General features: G+C 35.6%; 1 protein-coding gene across 1 annotated transcript in view; it reads right to left on the bottom strand.

The window, feature by feature from the left end:
- The window catches only part of LOC114073727 (sodium channel protein type 2 subunit alpha), a 78,235-nt gene that overhangs the window by 3,533 nt on the left and 59,297 nt on the right, over positions 1-15,405 (bottom strand). Inside the window, exons 18-27 of the mRNA XM_027911472.1 lie at positions 14,052-14,172; positions 13,690-13,844; positions 11,524-11,697; positions 9,350-9,472; positions 4,412-4,693; positions 3,824-3,877; positions 2,672-2,809; positions 1,927-2,031; positions 1,487-1,757; positions 3-232 (exon numbers count right to left, since the gene is read on the bottom strand). Coding sequence (XP_027767273.1) covers positions 3-232; positions 1,487-1,757; positions 1,927-2,031; positions 2,672-2,809; positions 3,824-3,877; positions 4,412-4,693; positions 9,350-9,472; positions 11,524-11,697; positions 13,690-13,844; positions 14,052-14,172 — 1,653 coding nt within the window. The remainder of the gene's footprint in view (positions 1-2; positions 233-1,486; positions 1,758-1,926; positions 2,032-2,671; positions 2,810-3,823; positions 3,878-4,411; positions 4,694-9,349; positions 9,473-11,523; positions 11,698-13,689; positions 13,845-14,051; positions 14,173-15,405) is intronic.

Raw genomic sequence — 15,405 nt, 5'->3', positions numbered from 1 at the left:
ACATAGGCAAAGTTGGACATGCCAAATATGGCATAGATGAACATGACCAGGAAGAGCAGCAGACCAATGTTGAACAGAGCAGGAAGAGACATCATCAAAGCAAAAAGCAGAGTGCGGATTCCCTTGGCGCCTTTAATGAGGCGCAGGATTCGACCGATTCTGGCAAGTCGGATGACTCTGAATAGAGTGGGGGACACGAAGTACTTCTCAATCATCTCAGCTAAGAACATACCTAGAGAAAAACAAGTTAAATCAGTAAAGTCTATTATTATATCTAAAAAACACTGCTAAAGATTTATTCTACAAGTATTGCAGAACTTTAAGAAGAATAGATATTTAAACAGATTTTTAAAAACTAGCTATTCAGTTGTTTTTACAAAGCCTTTAGAGTTTAGTATGCTCTGGAAGCTCATAAATCCCAGTTCTGAAGTTCTGAAGTAATTTGCAGGATAATGGAAAACTGTATCAAGGATGTTTTTGAGTATTAATTACATGAGAATGTATGTGAAGAGAAAAACAATTACACACCATCAATCTTTTTTTAGGGCAAACTGATAACTAGTGTATATGTATTAAAAAATGCTGAGGAATACCCTTCTGTTTAATTGTAACAAAAATAATGTCAGTTAATCTGAAGAAAGGTCATATGTACAGTACTATTAAAATGTCATGTAATCAAGTTATGGTACTCAAAGAAAACACGTATGTTTGTAGAGAACTGCAACTTCTTAATCATACATAAAATAACATGAACACAAGTTCATTATTAATGACACAGGGATTCAAATGTAAACAAACTGGTAATAAAAAGGTTTGTTAAACCTCACTGAAGAGCAGAAGAATTGAGGATTATCTTATGTGCCTCAAAGCAGAAAAACAACTACATCCTGTTTGGATATAAATAGAGTAAACCCAATTCGCATATCAAGGAGTTCTGAAAAGTTAAAATAACACAAGTTTTACTCAGGTTCTTTCAGGTTTGCTGCTCTAGGTAAAGCAAAGATTAATGGAGTTATTATTTGCTGCTTTATCTGCTTCAGCACTGCTTCTCCAGTTGCTCACTCCAGCTCAGGCATGAAACCTCCCAGGATCAAGCAAAACTCTGAAGTCAGCTAAAGGTTTTAGCTTGCTGCCTGGGCTACGTGCATGCTAGCCAATAATAGTCCCACACAGCTTTTACTCTTGGATTTTGGATTGCTGGACTCTTTCACCTGCAACTGCCACTGTAAGTTTATATAAAAATTGCCTTTCATGTATGCATAGAAGTCTCTACTGAATTCATAATAAACATCTAATTTCAACTAATAAAAAAGTAGGAATGTATGAAGTCTCTTGCTAAACAATTTCTTACCATATATTTTTCAGTTATTTTATGGATAAGACTTTCTAGTGACAAAGTTGAACCAAAATATGAATACATTTTACATGCCAAAAATATTTCTGCTTTTACAGAATGAGACATTTCATAAAAATTAATTGCTCTTACCTACTATGGAGAGAATGACAACCACAAAATCAAAAATATTCCAACCTATAGTAAAGTAGTAATGGCGAAGAGAAACCAATTTCAGGACGCATTCTCCGGTGAAAAGTACGATAAACACCAGGTTAATCCAGTATAAAATGTTTTCCATGTCTTCACTCTGATCATCTGTTTCTACCATCATTGTGACCATGTTAAGGCAGATAAGTATCATGATGCTGATATCAAATGCTTGTTTTGTTACAAAATCAAAGACCATGCCTTGGAATTTGTTCTGTTGGGGGGGTAGGGGAAAAGACAAAAAAAAAGGTATTTGAGATAAATAAGGCTTTTCTTATATAATTTCTTGTTTTAGCTTACAACTTATTTCAGCCTAAGGCATAACTGAAAAAATCCAATTTTCATACAGATGTGAAAATAACAGAAAATATTTTTATTCTTACTGCTGGTCGAGGTATAGGCTTTTGTGGTTTCTTCGAACCCAATTTTTTCATTGCATTGTAGTATTTCTTCTGTTCCTCTGTCATAAAAATGTCTTGACCTCCAAAGTAAACCAAAGAGACAAAAACTGGTTACAATCATGTATCTTTATCAATTACATAAAAATAATAGTAGTAATCACTCTTGTTCATATTTTCATCTGTGGGAAAATTTAGGACAGGTATTAAAGTCCTCTTCTATAATTTTTATCCATTAAGTAATAAGCTACACAAAGGGTTAAGTTCTGCAGCTGAAACACTGATACCTTTTGATGCAGTGTTTACAAAACACAATGACTAAAGAGTACAAATGAAGATAATACAAAGTTTTTTATTAAAGTTCAGAAATCTACACTGCTGAGCTCTGTGACATGAAGGTAGCATAGCAAAGAGTTTTTATAGCTAATTTTGCTATTTCAGGATAGACTTTTTATGAGTCCACTATAGACTCCAGCCCCAAATCTACATCTTCACAAAAATGACAATGAGTATTTCACTAACCATGGACAGACATATATTGCCAATTGTCCATCAAGCCGTCATCAAGTCATGCTGTAAGCTTTAATAATTCGATGTATTTAGTATGCAGAGCTCATATTAATTTATCATAGAAGAAAAAAAAAAAACAACTAATGAATAAAGTTTTCATGAGTGGATCAAACCCAAGCATCTGTTTGCTTTCTTTTCAGAATAATAATGAAGTACTTATCTTCTTTTTCTGCTGGTTGAAATTGTCTATGATGACACCAATAAAAAGGTTCAAGGTAAAAAATGATCCAAAGATGATAAAGATCACAAAGTAAAGATACATGTACAGGTTATCTTCATACTTAGGCTGATCCAAAACCTGCAAAAACAGAAACTAAATCTTAGTTTAACAGTGAGCACAAAATATATGCTGGATAAAATTTAGGGCTCTATCACTGATCTTTGCTTCTTACAGTCAAGTTCTGACATATCCATTCCACTGACTTTCAATCTATTTAGTTACATTCTTGAAAAAGAACTTTGCTATCAAACTTGATATCGCATTTTAAAAAATATAACTGTCCTATATGAACGTAGAATAAATACTGAGGACACAACTAATTTAAACTACTAAAGTTCCATCTGTCTGAGTCTACAGACAAGGAGAAACACCAGCATGTAAATCTGCGGAATTTTCTGTAAATCTTGTGGGAGGCCCCTGATGTGGGCCTATCAGCACTTGGGAAACTGCACTGGATTATTGAAGAGAGGCAACCAAGTCATGTTTAGACTGAGCATATTTTCTTGATCAGCTATGCACACTGGTACAGCTACAACAGGCCTGCTGTGAGTATAGCTGGAGCTTTACCAGTATAGTTTATTCAGTTGTCTACTTAGAACTAGAGAAAAACTTGGACCAAGGTAGCAAGGGGGAGGCAAAAGGGTAGGAGAATGCACGGGCTGAATTAAAAATAAGTACTGTGCCCTAAAGAAAGGAGTCAGGCAGCTTGCAGAGCACAGCAAAGTCTTAGCTTTTAAAAAAGATGAGTATTACAAAAAAACTTATCCCTCCATACTGTTTCCAAATATAAATAATTCCTCAATGCACAATAAGAGGAGGAAAAGGTGTTTAAGGCAGCAGTTAAATCTGTTGTGGGACTGAGAAATTTTGGTCCAACTGTACCATCAAGAACATCAAATCCTTTAGGATTGCTCCTCTGCTTTCCCTGTCTCTTGTATTTTTCCTATGGTTTACCATTTTCTTTGACTACAAAATTATAATAACTCCTTGTTCTCTCATTTTTACTGTTATTTCTGAAAGATGTTAAAATTACATTCTCAAATCTTGGCACTCATCCAGTCAAAACAAATGGAGTCAAGGGACTATACTTACATTACGAGAATCCACAGCTGCGTACATGATATCCATCCATCCTTTAAATGTAGCCTATACAAAGAACACTGGTGTTTACATCACACTTTTCCTGGAAAATGGCTTGTCAGAAATGTTGTTTAAGACCTGAAGACTAAGTGTCTCTAGCTCTCATCATAAAAACCAGCACAGTGCAACATTAATAGCTGACTCTTGCCTGCTATTGTATGTTTTATTCATGCACAAGAATTGCAAGCAAATTCTAGTACCTCACTATAGAGGACAGAGCATCTATTAAGAACTTTGATCTATTATGAGTAATATCTGAAGTAAAAGTTATTTTATTATGCAAGTTATTTTTTTTCAATACAGCTAAGGTGCATTAGGCTTAAATTATGTATTTTTTTTTATATTCAGCATAGACTCTAGGCCTTGAATGATTTCTGTAGAGTCATGGATTTATCCCACACTTCGTAATTCAAACTAAGAAGTGACAGACAAAATTTCTAAATTTAAAAAAAAAAATCACAACGAAAATAACTTTTTACTGTTACAAGTCAACAATAGAGATATAGAAAGAGAAATAGAAATTAAGGAGTGGTGACTTACCACTTGAAGCAGAGAAAGATAACCAAGGCCTACGTTATCAAAGTTAACCTTCACATTCTTCCACCGGGCAGTTTTATTGTTTTGTATGAGCTCCTCACACTGACTGTAGTTGTTGATTTGGCTGATGTCAAATCTCTCATCAGTTGTAGTGTTAACGCAGTAGTAAAATTTTCCAGCAAACAGATTTACTCCCATGATACTGAAGATCAGCCAGAATATAAGGCAAACAAGAAGCACATTCATGATAGATGGAATCGCTCCCAACAGGGCATTCACAACCACCTAGAGGACAAACGTAGCCAAAGAGAGACATTGTAAGAACACAGGTGTCAGCATCTTACAAATGCATGATCAGCCTTTCTTAAATGTAACTCTATTATAGTTCTAATATCTGTGTTACACTTCTATAATTGTTGAGAGGAACAAGTCAGAAAAGCAGTATAGAGAAAAGATAAAATGTCAACATAATTAGAAGTTAAAAATACAAACAGTGGCAAATGGTAGCTTTAAAGACTGGGAAAAATAAGAACAAACCAGTAAAACAAACTAAAAAAATAATCACAAAAAAAAGTGTTTATTAATTCTTTTTAGAATACTTACTTAATGTATGCCTGCAAAATCATGTCCATAATAATTATAATCACTGATTGAATAAAACCAAATTTTTTATATTACATGTTTACCATGTAAACAATTAAAATCTATTACTGAGTGAATTTTTAATTGAAATTAATTTTAAGTCTTTTTAAAAATAAAACTCAGGGATGTGTGCATGTTCATTTGGATGGTTACATATAAAATGAGAAAAGCAGCAATGTTCAAATCAGGAAACCTGCTGAGTGTCTGAACACACCAAAGCTGTTAGGGTTCAGGCAAACGGCAGATAAACGTTGAAGAAGAGACTTGATTTAATTCTCAAACAAGTTTTGGGAAAAATCAGGCTTCAGGAAAGAAAAATGTGAAAATGAGTTCATGTATAATGACGAGCAATGATTAAAAACATGCCAGAATGAAAATAAAACAGTAAGGAAAATAAAATTAGGGAGAAAGTAGGTCCATTATGAATGAGAATTATTAATTTAATGATGGAATTGATGAACCACTAAATTAGTTAATTCCTATATTCAATCTTTCTGTAAATAACTCTATAAAATTTAGTAACTGTGGAGCACTGCTGCAAACTTTGCCAAAACAACTGAATCAGATCCTTAGCCCTAACAAAGACTTTTTTTTTTTTTTTTCAAATACAGAACAGTAGCTATTACACTGATGGCATTGTTTCTAATTAATTAGTTTCTATGATGTAGGCACTAGGGCAGATCCTCTAGTATACTAAGCTAATTGTTTCTGTTTGAAATACAAACATGTAGTTTAAGCCTGTAAAGTATTTCGGTATTACAATTATATCTACTTTTAAGAGCATCCATAGATTCAATTAATTATAAAATTAGTCATCCAAGTAGATCATCTTTCATTCCTTGCTGTTTTACAGAACAGAAAATAAAATCTTTGAATATTAGGGTGGGTGGTGAGCATCACCATCACATGTTGAACTGGGCTGAAGGAAAGGAGAAATACCTCTTTTACCTTCAGGGCTCCATTCCTGCCAACACACTACCTCTTTTGGGTGATACACACAGTGGACTACATTTGAGATCCTATAGGACATCAATGAAATTGTTTTTATGTTAAATTTAGGAGCTGTCCAAACCTGCCATCCTTTTGTTTGTTTGTTTGCTTACCCCTGCCCCCATATTTTAAATCACATTTTAATAATTGGTTATTTGTAGTGAGGAAATTTAAAAAAAGATGAGAACAGTTTCTTAATCATACTAAAAATCCCCTTAGCAATACCTATTATAAATCAATAAACAAAAATAATATAGCATTTTATCACTCAGCAAGTGGGTAGAGAGGGGATTCCCTGACTGATGGATAAATCTCTTCTGACTGTTTCAACAGTGCTGTCTTATGCTGCCAGGCTTGTACTCAGCACTGTCAGTGTCATGACTGTGGAAGGCCATAAGGAGTTGTTTGATCTAAGCAAATGAATATTCTAATAACAATCCTGAATTAGTTTAAATTGGAAATTCATGAGCTCACTGATTTTAGTGGCAAGTTTGACTGGAATAATAAATGGCAAGATCATGTTTTCCCAATTTGGGGATATTTTCCAAATGTATTAGTCACTACTTTTACATAAATTTTATTTAAAGTTATCTCAATTCTTCTACCTAAAAAAATATAAGTAGATTTCTTAAATGAAGTGACATCATCCATCAGGAATAAAAGGGATAGTTAAGGAAATAAAAATATTTGTCCTCGAGCTTCCAGTTTCAGTTCACCTGAGAATTCTGTTCCTGTTTCTGCTACTCTGAAAGGTGCAATCATGTTCTTCATTCTTTAATTGCTGGATTCCTACAGGTGACCTACTTCCTCTAGTTTTAGTCTAAGTCCTGAAGTTATAGAGGACCAGCTTGAATATGAATCATTTGAAGACACTCAAAACACACAGTTGTGCATCACTGGAAAAACTGAGCCAGACGCATCCCAGCTTCCACTGGTAGTAAGGGTATGAGAAAAGAGGGCAAGTGAAAGTAGTGAAAGCATGAGAAAGACATTGAAGTGTTGTTTTCTGGTTGAAAAAAAGGTCTATGTGCCTAGCACCACATAGCAGTAACTGATACTGCTCAGGACACAGCATGGACAGATTAATTATATCCACACAGGCTATTTTCATGAAGTACCAAGTGAAAATTAAAGTGTATTCTCCCTGGCAATAATAGTCATGGGAAGATGCTGAGAAAAGATCACATTTTTCATAGGGTCAATTTTTTCCATTAATTATTAGTTTAGGCAGGCACAGGTCCTGATCCCAGAGGATAGTACAGTGGATTAAAAATTTTATATGTGTAGAATGGAATTTCCTGCTTGTATATGAGAAGTATAATCCTCACTGGAAGTAATTTTAAGTGCCTATGCCATATTTTCAGTTCATATATGTTAAACACCAATGAAATTATTATATTATGAACAGATATCTTGAATTGCCTCAGACCTTAAAATGTTCTCATACTAATTCCTTCATCAACTTCAGCTACGGTATCTTTAAAGACACTAAACCTAGAATTAATTCCTTTAAATAAGGCAACATTCATTATATCCACAGGAAAATTTCAATCGCTAATTGCTTAACTAATAAAAATACAGATCATATTTCTAGTCTGACGTTATCTAACTTTTTATTATATCTTTTGTTAATGTCATAAATCTCCTCTGTATCTGAGTATTTTAAAAAGATACAGTTGGCAGATCAGGATCCAATCAGTAGGTAAAGTTTATACCAACACAGAAGTCATGGGACTGACAATTACCAATAAACCTTCATGGCAAAGTGATTGTTTTTTCCTTGCCACAATAAATTGCTATGTAGGCAATTTACTGTGGATATATAATTTGTAATATTTTTGGTTTGGTTTTTTGCTAATCACTGTCATAAAAAAAACCCAACAGCTACTGCAGTTTTTAGTGAGACACTACTCAGGTTTTAGACAGGCCTTACTCTTCATGTAAATACCCCAAATTTTCCAATTTGCTTTAGTAAAGCTCCAGAAACGTGATGGAGGCAAGGAAATTATATTTCCTATTTGAATTTATAATGTTTCATGAAAGCCTGTCGTCTTTTTGGTTGAAGCCTCTTCTCTTACTTTCCACACACATAGAGCATCACCTTTTCTTCTCACCAATTTGTAGTTGACTTACAAATTTGCTAATCAGCTTACAGCCTGGGGTGCCAAAGATCAGTGATTGCAGCAGAGAGCTCACACAAGGATCACTTTTAATAACAGCAATAGGGTTCCAGTTCAGGTTCATCTGCTGTTTAGATCTGTGGCAGTATGTCCAGGAGAGACAGATGGACCCTAAAGGTGTATGTCAGACATCTTCCTGTGGCTGGAACTACAAACAGCTACAAATATCTACCGTCTCCAATTATTCACTACTACCCCTGAGAGAAACATTTCTAGAGCTTTCAAGTCACAGCAGAATACATAAGATATTTTCCATTTCAGTGCAGTGAAGAAGTGATCTAAACTAATCAATTTGACTTTGCAGTGGAACAGACTGAGCATGCCCCACTGGGCAGCTGAGGGGCTCAGCCGTGCTAACTGCCACGCTGCTAATGAACAGCTGGGGACAGGTTATTCTCAAATATACCCAACTCTCACAGCAAAAGCCTGATATGTTTTCAGGCTCCTTAGCGTTCCATAGATTATAATCAACATTTTAGAATCAGTATGGAAAGCAGTACGCAAACAGAAATAAAACCAGCTCAATCTCTGATATGCTAGAAAAGTTTTCTTAAATAGAATGCAATAGTTCTAATATGAAAGAGAGAAGCTATTTTAACAGTGTCAATTTACTTATTAACATACAAATTCATTATAAAACTTTTAGTTGTAACAGACATTCCCAACTAAGATCTACAGAATAGTAGGTTAAAAGATGTTTGATAGACTATGATACTTTATACTTGTAGGAAATACACATGTGCATATATACATGGGTGTATGTGCACACACTTTTAAGAGGAAGTATTGGGTTTTTTTAAACTGTTCTGACTACAGTAGGATGTATTTTTATGGGATAAATTGAATTTTGTAGTAATATTGCATAGATCCATGCAGTTCATAAATCCTTGGGCCATTCATGAAAATATGAAATAGGACGAAAGGCCAAGGAGCCGAAATAAGTGTAAAATGTGTGCAATAACACATGAATTCATATAAGCAGAGGAAGCCTTTTGCTTATATGCTAGTGATAAATGTGAAATATACAGGATGACAGTGTAGCACTTCTGCATGGATTTGCTGCTGAGTATTCTGCATGCATTGTTTCCGTGGATGCATGCACCATTTCAGTTTTTTCATGTTGTCTTACCCTCATCCCTTCAAATCGCGACAAGGCTCTTAGAGGTCTCAAAGCTCTTAGTGTCCTAAGGGATTTAATCGCACCAAGTTCTGAGTAGCCCAAGGCATTAGCTGTTAAGCTAACCAAAGAGACCTACACAAAAACAGAAAGGCAATATTGCTCATTCATCTTGTATATCCTTTTGAGACATATGGTGGGAATGATGTGTGCCCTGAACTTCTCAAGAAGATTCAAGGCTGGACCTCTTTCTCCAGGAATCCCTCTATAATGCAGAAAGATCTTTCAAGTCAGACAAAGTAGAATAAAAGTATATTCTAGGTACCTGTTGATGAAACCATGTTGGTAGAATGGTATAGAAATTGCCTTCTACATTCACATACACCAGTCAATACTTGGTGGTATTTAAAGAAAAATGAAGTCACATGCAAAAAGAAAACTCTCAAAAGCTGGGTGAATTAGAATGGCCAGTTTAGGTCAGGACTTCCCATGATATCTTCAGAACTTGATGAGAATGTAAAAGCTCTCAAAAACCACATCCAGACCTGGCCTTTGGTCAAATGTAACTTTCTAATGTCCAGAAAATCTCATTCAATATCCATAGCTACCAGTGCTGTTCACATTTAACCAGACTAATCAAGACTGAGAACCAACTGTTAAGACAGTGGTGGAAGCTTCATTGTTAGGCATATCCACACTTCATTACATTCCCTGCGATTCCTTTAACAACTTCATCAATTCTGGCTTGCATAACGCTGGTCTGGTCTGCAGGCAGATGAGTAAATAAACTAGAATAGCTGTAAAATAAATAATACAATTATCTTTCATCAATCATCCTTGGAAATGTATTTATAATAGCCATTGGGAAGGAGTGGCCCTATAAAGAAAAAATAAACTAATTCACCCTGTTTCCCTCCATTTAATGCCCTTCCCTTCCATCCTTCCTAGTCTCTCAATTCTTTCATCTCCAAATTGATCTTTTCAATTTTTTTTAATCTCAATCCCCTGACCACAGATTAAAAGGAATTCTTTGGATATTAATTTTTTTCATGAAAAAAATTGCACCAGGGTAAGGTTGCCATGAAAAACTAGTGAAGTTATTTATAAACTTCACAGAAGTAACTAAATCCCTGATTATCAATTTAGAATAAAATATTTGATGATAAATACAAGCTCTACTAGTCATGGCAATTTACACATCTAATGACTAAGCCAGTATAAAGCCAATGACTGTTTTATGCAAAGGTACAGACTCATTCACAGAATACTAAATGTGCATATAGTCATGGTTTATGATAGGATTTGCAATGCTGATATCAATTTAAAAGTTTTAATGTTTTCCAAGCTCTGTATAGTAAAGACTCCGTGACCTATCACATCATTGTAGTTTTAGGAGATACACAGCAATTCCTATAGAATTCTGCTGCTTTTTGAAATGAGCAAATAAGTGAATCAAGACACCTTCTTAGCTTGCTTTCCATGGGAATTACATCTGTGGAACTGAGAGATGCCTATTATCACAGTCAGGCTATTGGGGGTGTATCTGCTATATGGTAGAAGACCTGTAATCTTCCATTTGTACTACCCAGCACTGTGCCCATTGTTGAGCGTGTAGACTTGATATCACAATGCACTTCTCACCAGGTCTCTCTCAGACAATGTGTATCTGCTCCTTGGTAGTGCAGCCTTTCGAAAAGCATTTGAGAACCCACTCTAAGGGTGCTCATCTATGGTTCCATGAGGCATCTCTTTGAGGTCACTCACAATATGGTGAAAAGTGCAGGAGTACTGAATAGTACAATGGAACTGAGAATTCTTAGCAGTATTTTCCTTTCATATTGCACATAAGTGACAAGGCACTTACAGTAATTGATTAGAATATTAGAAACCCTTAAAGAAATTGCTTCCATGTATAGCAAAAACTGAAGAGGATCCTTTCCATATGAAAAAAAAATAAGATAGTAAAAATTATTATCCCAATAAAGCATTACAAATTCATAAAACTAGAGAATTTCAATACATCTCTAGAGTAACAAGTATATGCAAACATTTTTTCCTTTCTGAAAAGAATTATAAACCACATTTAAAATAGAGTTTTCATTAAATAGAACAGAAATCTTATCCTGAAAACATAATAATCTGATTTTTAGAGCATGAAAAATCAGGACATGAAAAAGAATACATACATCAACAATCAGGAAGTCCAGCCAGCACCATGCATTAGTGAAATAGGTTTGAAAGCCATAAGCCACCCATTTTAAAAGCATTTCCAGAATGAAGATGTAAGTGAAAACTTTGTCCGCATATTCCAGCATGGTCTTGATAGTTTTACGTTGCTCTATGTAGATATCTTCAAATGCCTGTGAAAGAGATTTTTCAAGATATAATTAAATATCTTCACAATTTGCAGTGGGGTATATAATGGCCAAGAAAGAATTTAAATTGAAAAAAACATATGTGATGATAAGGCATACATCCTTCCCTCAACTTTGGCTTTTGCTTCACACTTTTCATAAAGCTGGGTCCAAACACAATATTCAGCTTTCAGCTAAGCTGAACAGCGACATGCAAAACTTATTGTAGTATCACACTCCAAACTTAATTTGTTTCCATGGATAAAGTATTGGGCTTGTATGGCCAGGTTTTGGTAGCAGGTGGTGGTGTAAGGGTGGTTCCTGTGAGAAGCTGCCAGAAGCTTCCCCCATGTCTGGCAGAGCTAATGCCAGCTGGCTCCAGGATGGACCCACCGCTGGCCCAAGGCTGAGCCAATCACGAATTACAGTAGTGCCTCTGGGATAACATATTTAAGAAGGGGAAAAAAAGTTATTGCATAGAGATAATTGTGGCCAGGGAAGAGTGGAGTGAGAACATGTGAGCGGAACAGCCCTGGAGACACCAAGGCCGCTGTAGAAGGAAGGGCAGAAGGTGTTTCAGGCACCAGAGCTGAGGTTCCCCTACAGCCCGTGGTGCAGATCATGGTGAAGAAGCTGTGCCTCTGCAGCTCATGGAGGTCAATGGGATGCAGAGATCCACCTGCAGCTCATGGAGGAGATCCCACGCCAAGGCAGGGGGATGCCTGAAAGAGGACTGTGAACAAGCAGGAAACCCATGTTGGAGCAGGCTCCTGGCTCAGACCTGCAGCACCATGGAGCGAGGAGCCCACGCAGGAGCAGGTTTCCTGGTAGGACCTGTGGCCCTGTGGGGGACCCACACTGGAGCAACCTGTGCCTGAAGTACTGCATGCCCTGGAAGAATGACCAATGTTGGAGCAGTTCGTAGAGAACTGCTGCCCATGGGATAGACTCATGTTGGAGAAGTTCATGGAGGACTCTCTCCCTTGAGAGGGACCACAGTGGAGCAGGGAAATCTCTCCCTGAGCAGCAGCAGGAACAACCTGTGACGAACTGACTGTAACCCCCATTCCCCATCTCCCTGCACTACTGGGAGGAAGAAGGTGGAGCCTGGGAAACAGGGAGGGGTAGGGGGAAGATGTCTTTTAAGATTTATTTTAGTTCCCGTTATCCTACTCTGATGTGGTAAGTAATAAATTCAATTAATACCCCCAATTCGAGTCTGTTTTGCCCATGACAATAACTGGTAAGTGATCTCTCCCAGTCCTTATCTCAATTCATGAACCCTTTGTTATATTTTTTCTCCCCTCTCCTCTTGTGGAGGGGAGTGATTAGAGCAGCTTTGGTGGGTGCCTGGTATCCAGCCAGGGTCAATGCATTCCAGACAGCAATGGCTTACTGACACAAGGATTTCCTTTGTGTTAGCTACAAATTTATATCAAAATTATAGGAAGGATTTAAAAATGACTCTGTGATACAGTATTTTTGATGAATAATTGAAACCAAGCTAACCCACTAAGTAGAGAGAACTCTCATGTCAAAAGAAAATGTCTACAATGACAGTGAATCACTGTGCATTGAACCAAGTGTAGGAAGAATATTATATTTTGCTCCTGCTATGAGGAACTAATTACTTCAGTACTCGCTCAGTGTACCTGATTTAACACCAATTCAAGTTGCTCTTGATAAGTTCCTAGCTCAGCTGTGGTTTTATTTCAATGTTTATATGAAAAAAAGCTATTATCATCAATATGAAGGTATGTGAACACCAGCCTGATAAAACCATTTCTTATTTCCATTAAATCTAAATTTTGAACTTGCCAAATGATTTGTTCCATAGCCTGTGAGCAAATGCCAAATACTTGCTGATACATGTTTACATTATAACATTTATGAATTGGATAGCAAATTCTGATTTTTTTTCCCTGCAGCTATATGATTAACTGAAATTCTAAATGCTTGCTGCTTAAAATAGTCACAATAGTTTCACACTTAATTTACCAGAGCACCGCTGCTGAGAAGAATCATGAAGACTATGAAGGTCTCAAACCAGTTGTGTTCAACAATCTTATAGCAGGTTTTCCTAAGATTCCACCAGATTTTCCCTTTTCCATCTTCTACACTGACTTGACAGCATTTGAATCTCCGTACACATCCTAAATGTGATGATAAATTTTTAAATGTCAGAATAAGGTAAATATTTATTAGGAATTACAGTGAACAGTAGTCATTTATTTCAGCAATGCAAATAGAAATTACAACTATAATCACAGAGCTGCTTTCTGATTTTGAATAAAAACAGAATTCAGTGCAAGGCAATATCATAAAGTCTATGTGTCTTGCATATATTTTGCTTTCCCTACCTTCTGTAAAACAAGCCTCTGGCTCCAGAACTTCTTCCGGTTCTGCTTCTGGCTGTTCACCCTCTGGAGGTAGTCCAATATCAACTGTGCTGCCTTCTGATGAACTGGATGCATTTAATTTCTGTGAATGAAACCCCACATGTTTTTTGTTTTTTTTTGTTTTTTTTTTTTTCCAGTTTCAGTTATTTTGAATAGAAATTAATGTTTGAAATGCATATCAAAATATTTTGCATGTATTCAGTGCTCTGACATTAAAATAACTTCTTATCTACAATCTATAATGCCAAATTTGCTCTACTACAGGTGAGGTCACAAGATTAGAAACTACATCATGTGCATTTTCCCTATTGAAAATATTTTTATATTTTCATACAAGGAATTGCCGAAATTAATAGACTACTATTCTGAGCCACACATAAGAATTTTGAAGGGAAATTTCAGTATGTAAGGAATGAGTAACTTCCACACTTTGTACTGTTTAATTATTCCAATCATTGTGGCTGCATTTTAGATTACACTTCAGATAACATGTGTTAATAAATTTCCAACGTCATGACCAAACCAACAGCAAGCTCCACAGATGTATTTTCATGTCTCAAGTAAATTTTACTCTATCAAGTTAGTAAAAATTTAAATCTAAAAAGTTTCAATGCAAACTTTTCATTATCATTGACATGAAAACACATGTTATGAGTTGTATAGGGTAGTTTAATTCTCTCTGTTTCCAAAAGAGCAGCACATTACTTTAGGAGCAGTAGCTGATATTTTGCATTCTCACTTGCCAATGCATTTTCTGAATTTTTTGTGCATTTTAAAACTACTTATTACTGTGGTACAGTACACATAGATGTCCAATCACCATAAAAGGCCAAAAAAAATTTTTTGGAAGACTAAAGTGAAAACAAATGCTTTTTAAAACAATACCATCATAAAATAATACTGCACCAATAAATCATACCGATAATACCATCCAAACTTTAAAAATTATTATTTTACACCATCACATTATGTTGGCAACAGACAAATATGAGTACTATAATAAGTAAAAGTAGTTTGATCACAGCATTCTATGACTCTTCTAATGTTATCACTATGTGGAGTATAACATCAGTAAAATGGCTGCATTGATAAGTAGCTAATCTTATAAAGGGAATGATGTAAGCAGATTTCGAATAGAGACTACAAGGAATTAATACTAAACAGAGATGGTCCATGGTAACATTAAAGATATGTACTTTTGCTGACACTTAAATCTGAAGTTAGAGGCATTATTCCTTTAAAACATGTTTGAGAAACTTCAGGTTTTTTGTAAAGGAAATGTAAACAATATTAGTCTGTGGATACAGAAAGTAAC

This window comes from Empidonax traillii, unplaced genomic scaffold, assembly GCF_003031625.1.
Source record: "Empidonax traillii isolate 1590-97213 ecotype Southwest subspecies unplaced genomic scaffold, ASM303162v1 scaffold33:size3420811, whole genome shotgun sequence".
Lineage (NCBI taxonomy): Eukaryota > Metazoa > Chordata > Aves > Passeriformes > Tyrannidae > Empidonax > Empidonax traillii.
Note: the sequence above shows the minus strand (reverse complement) of the source record. Positions and strands in the feature narration are given on the sequence as shown.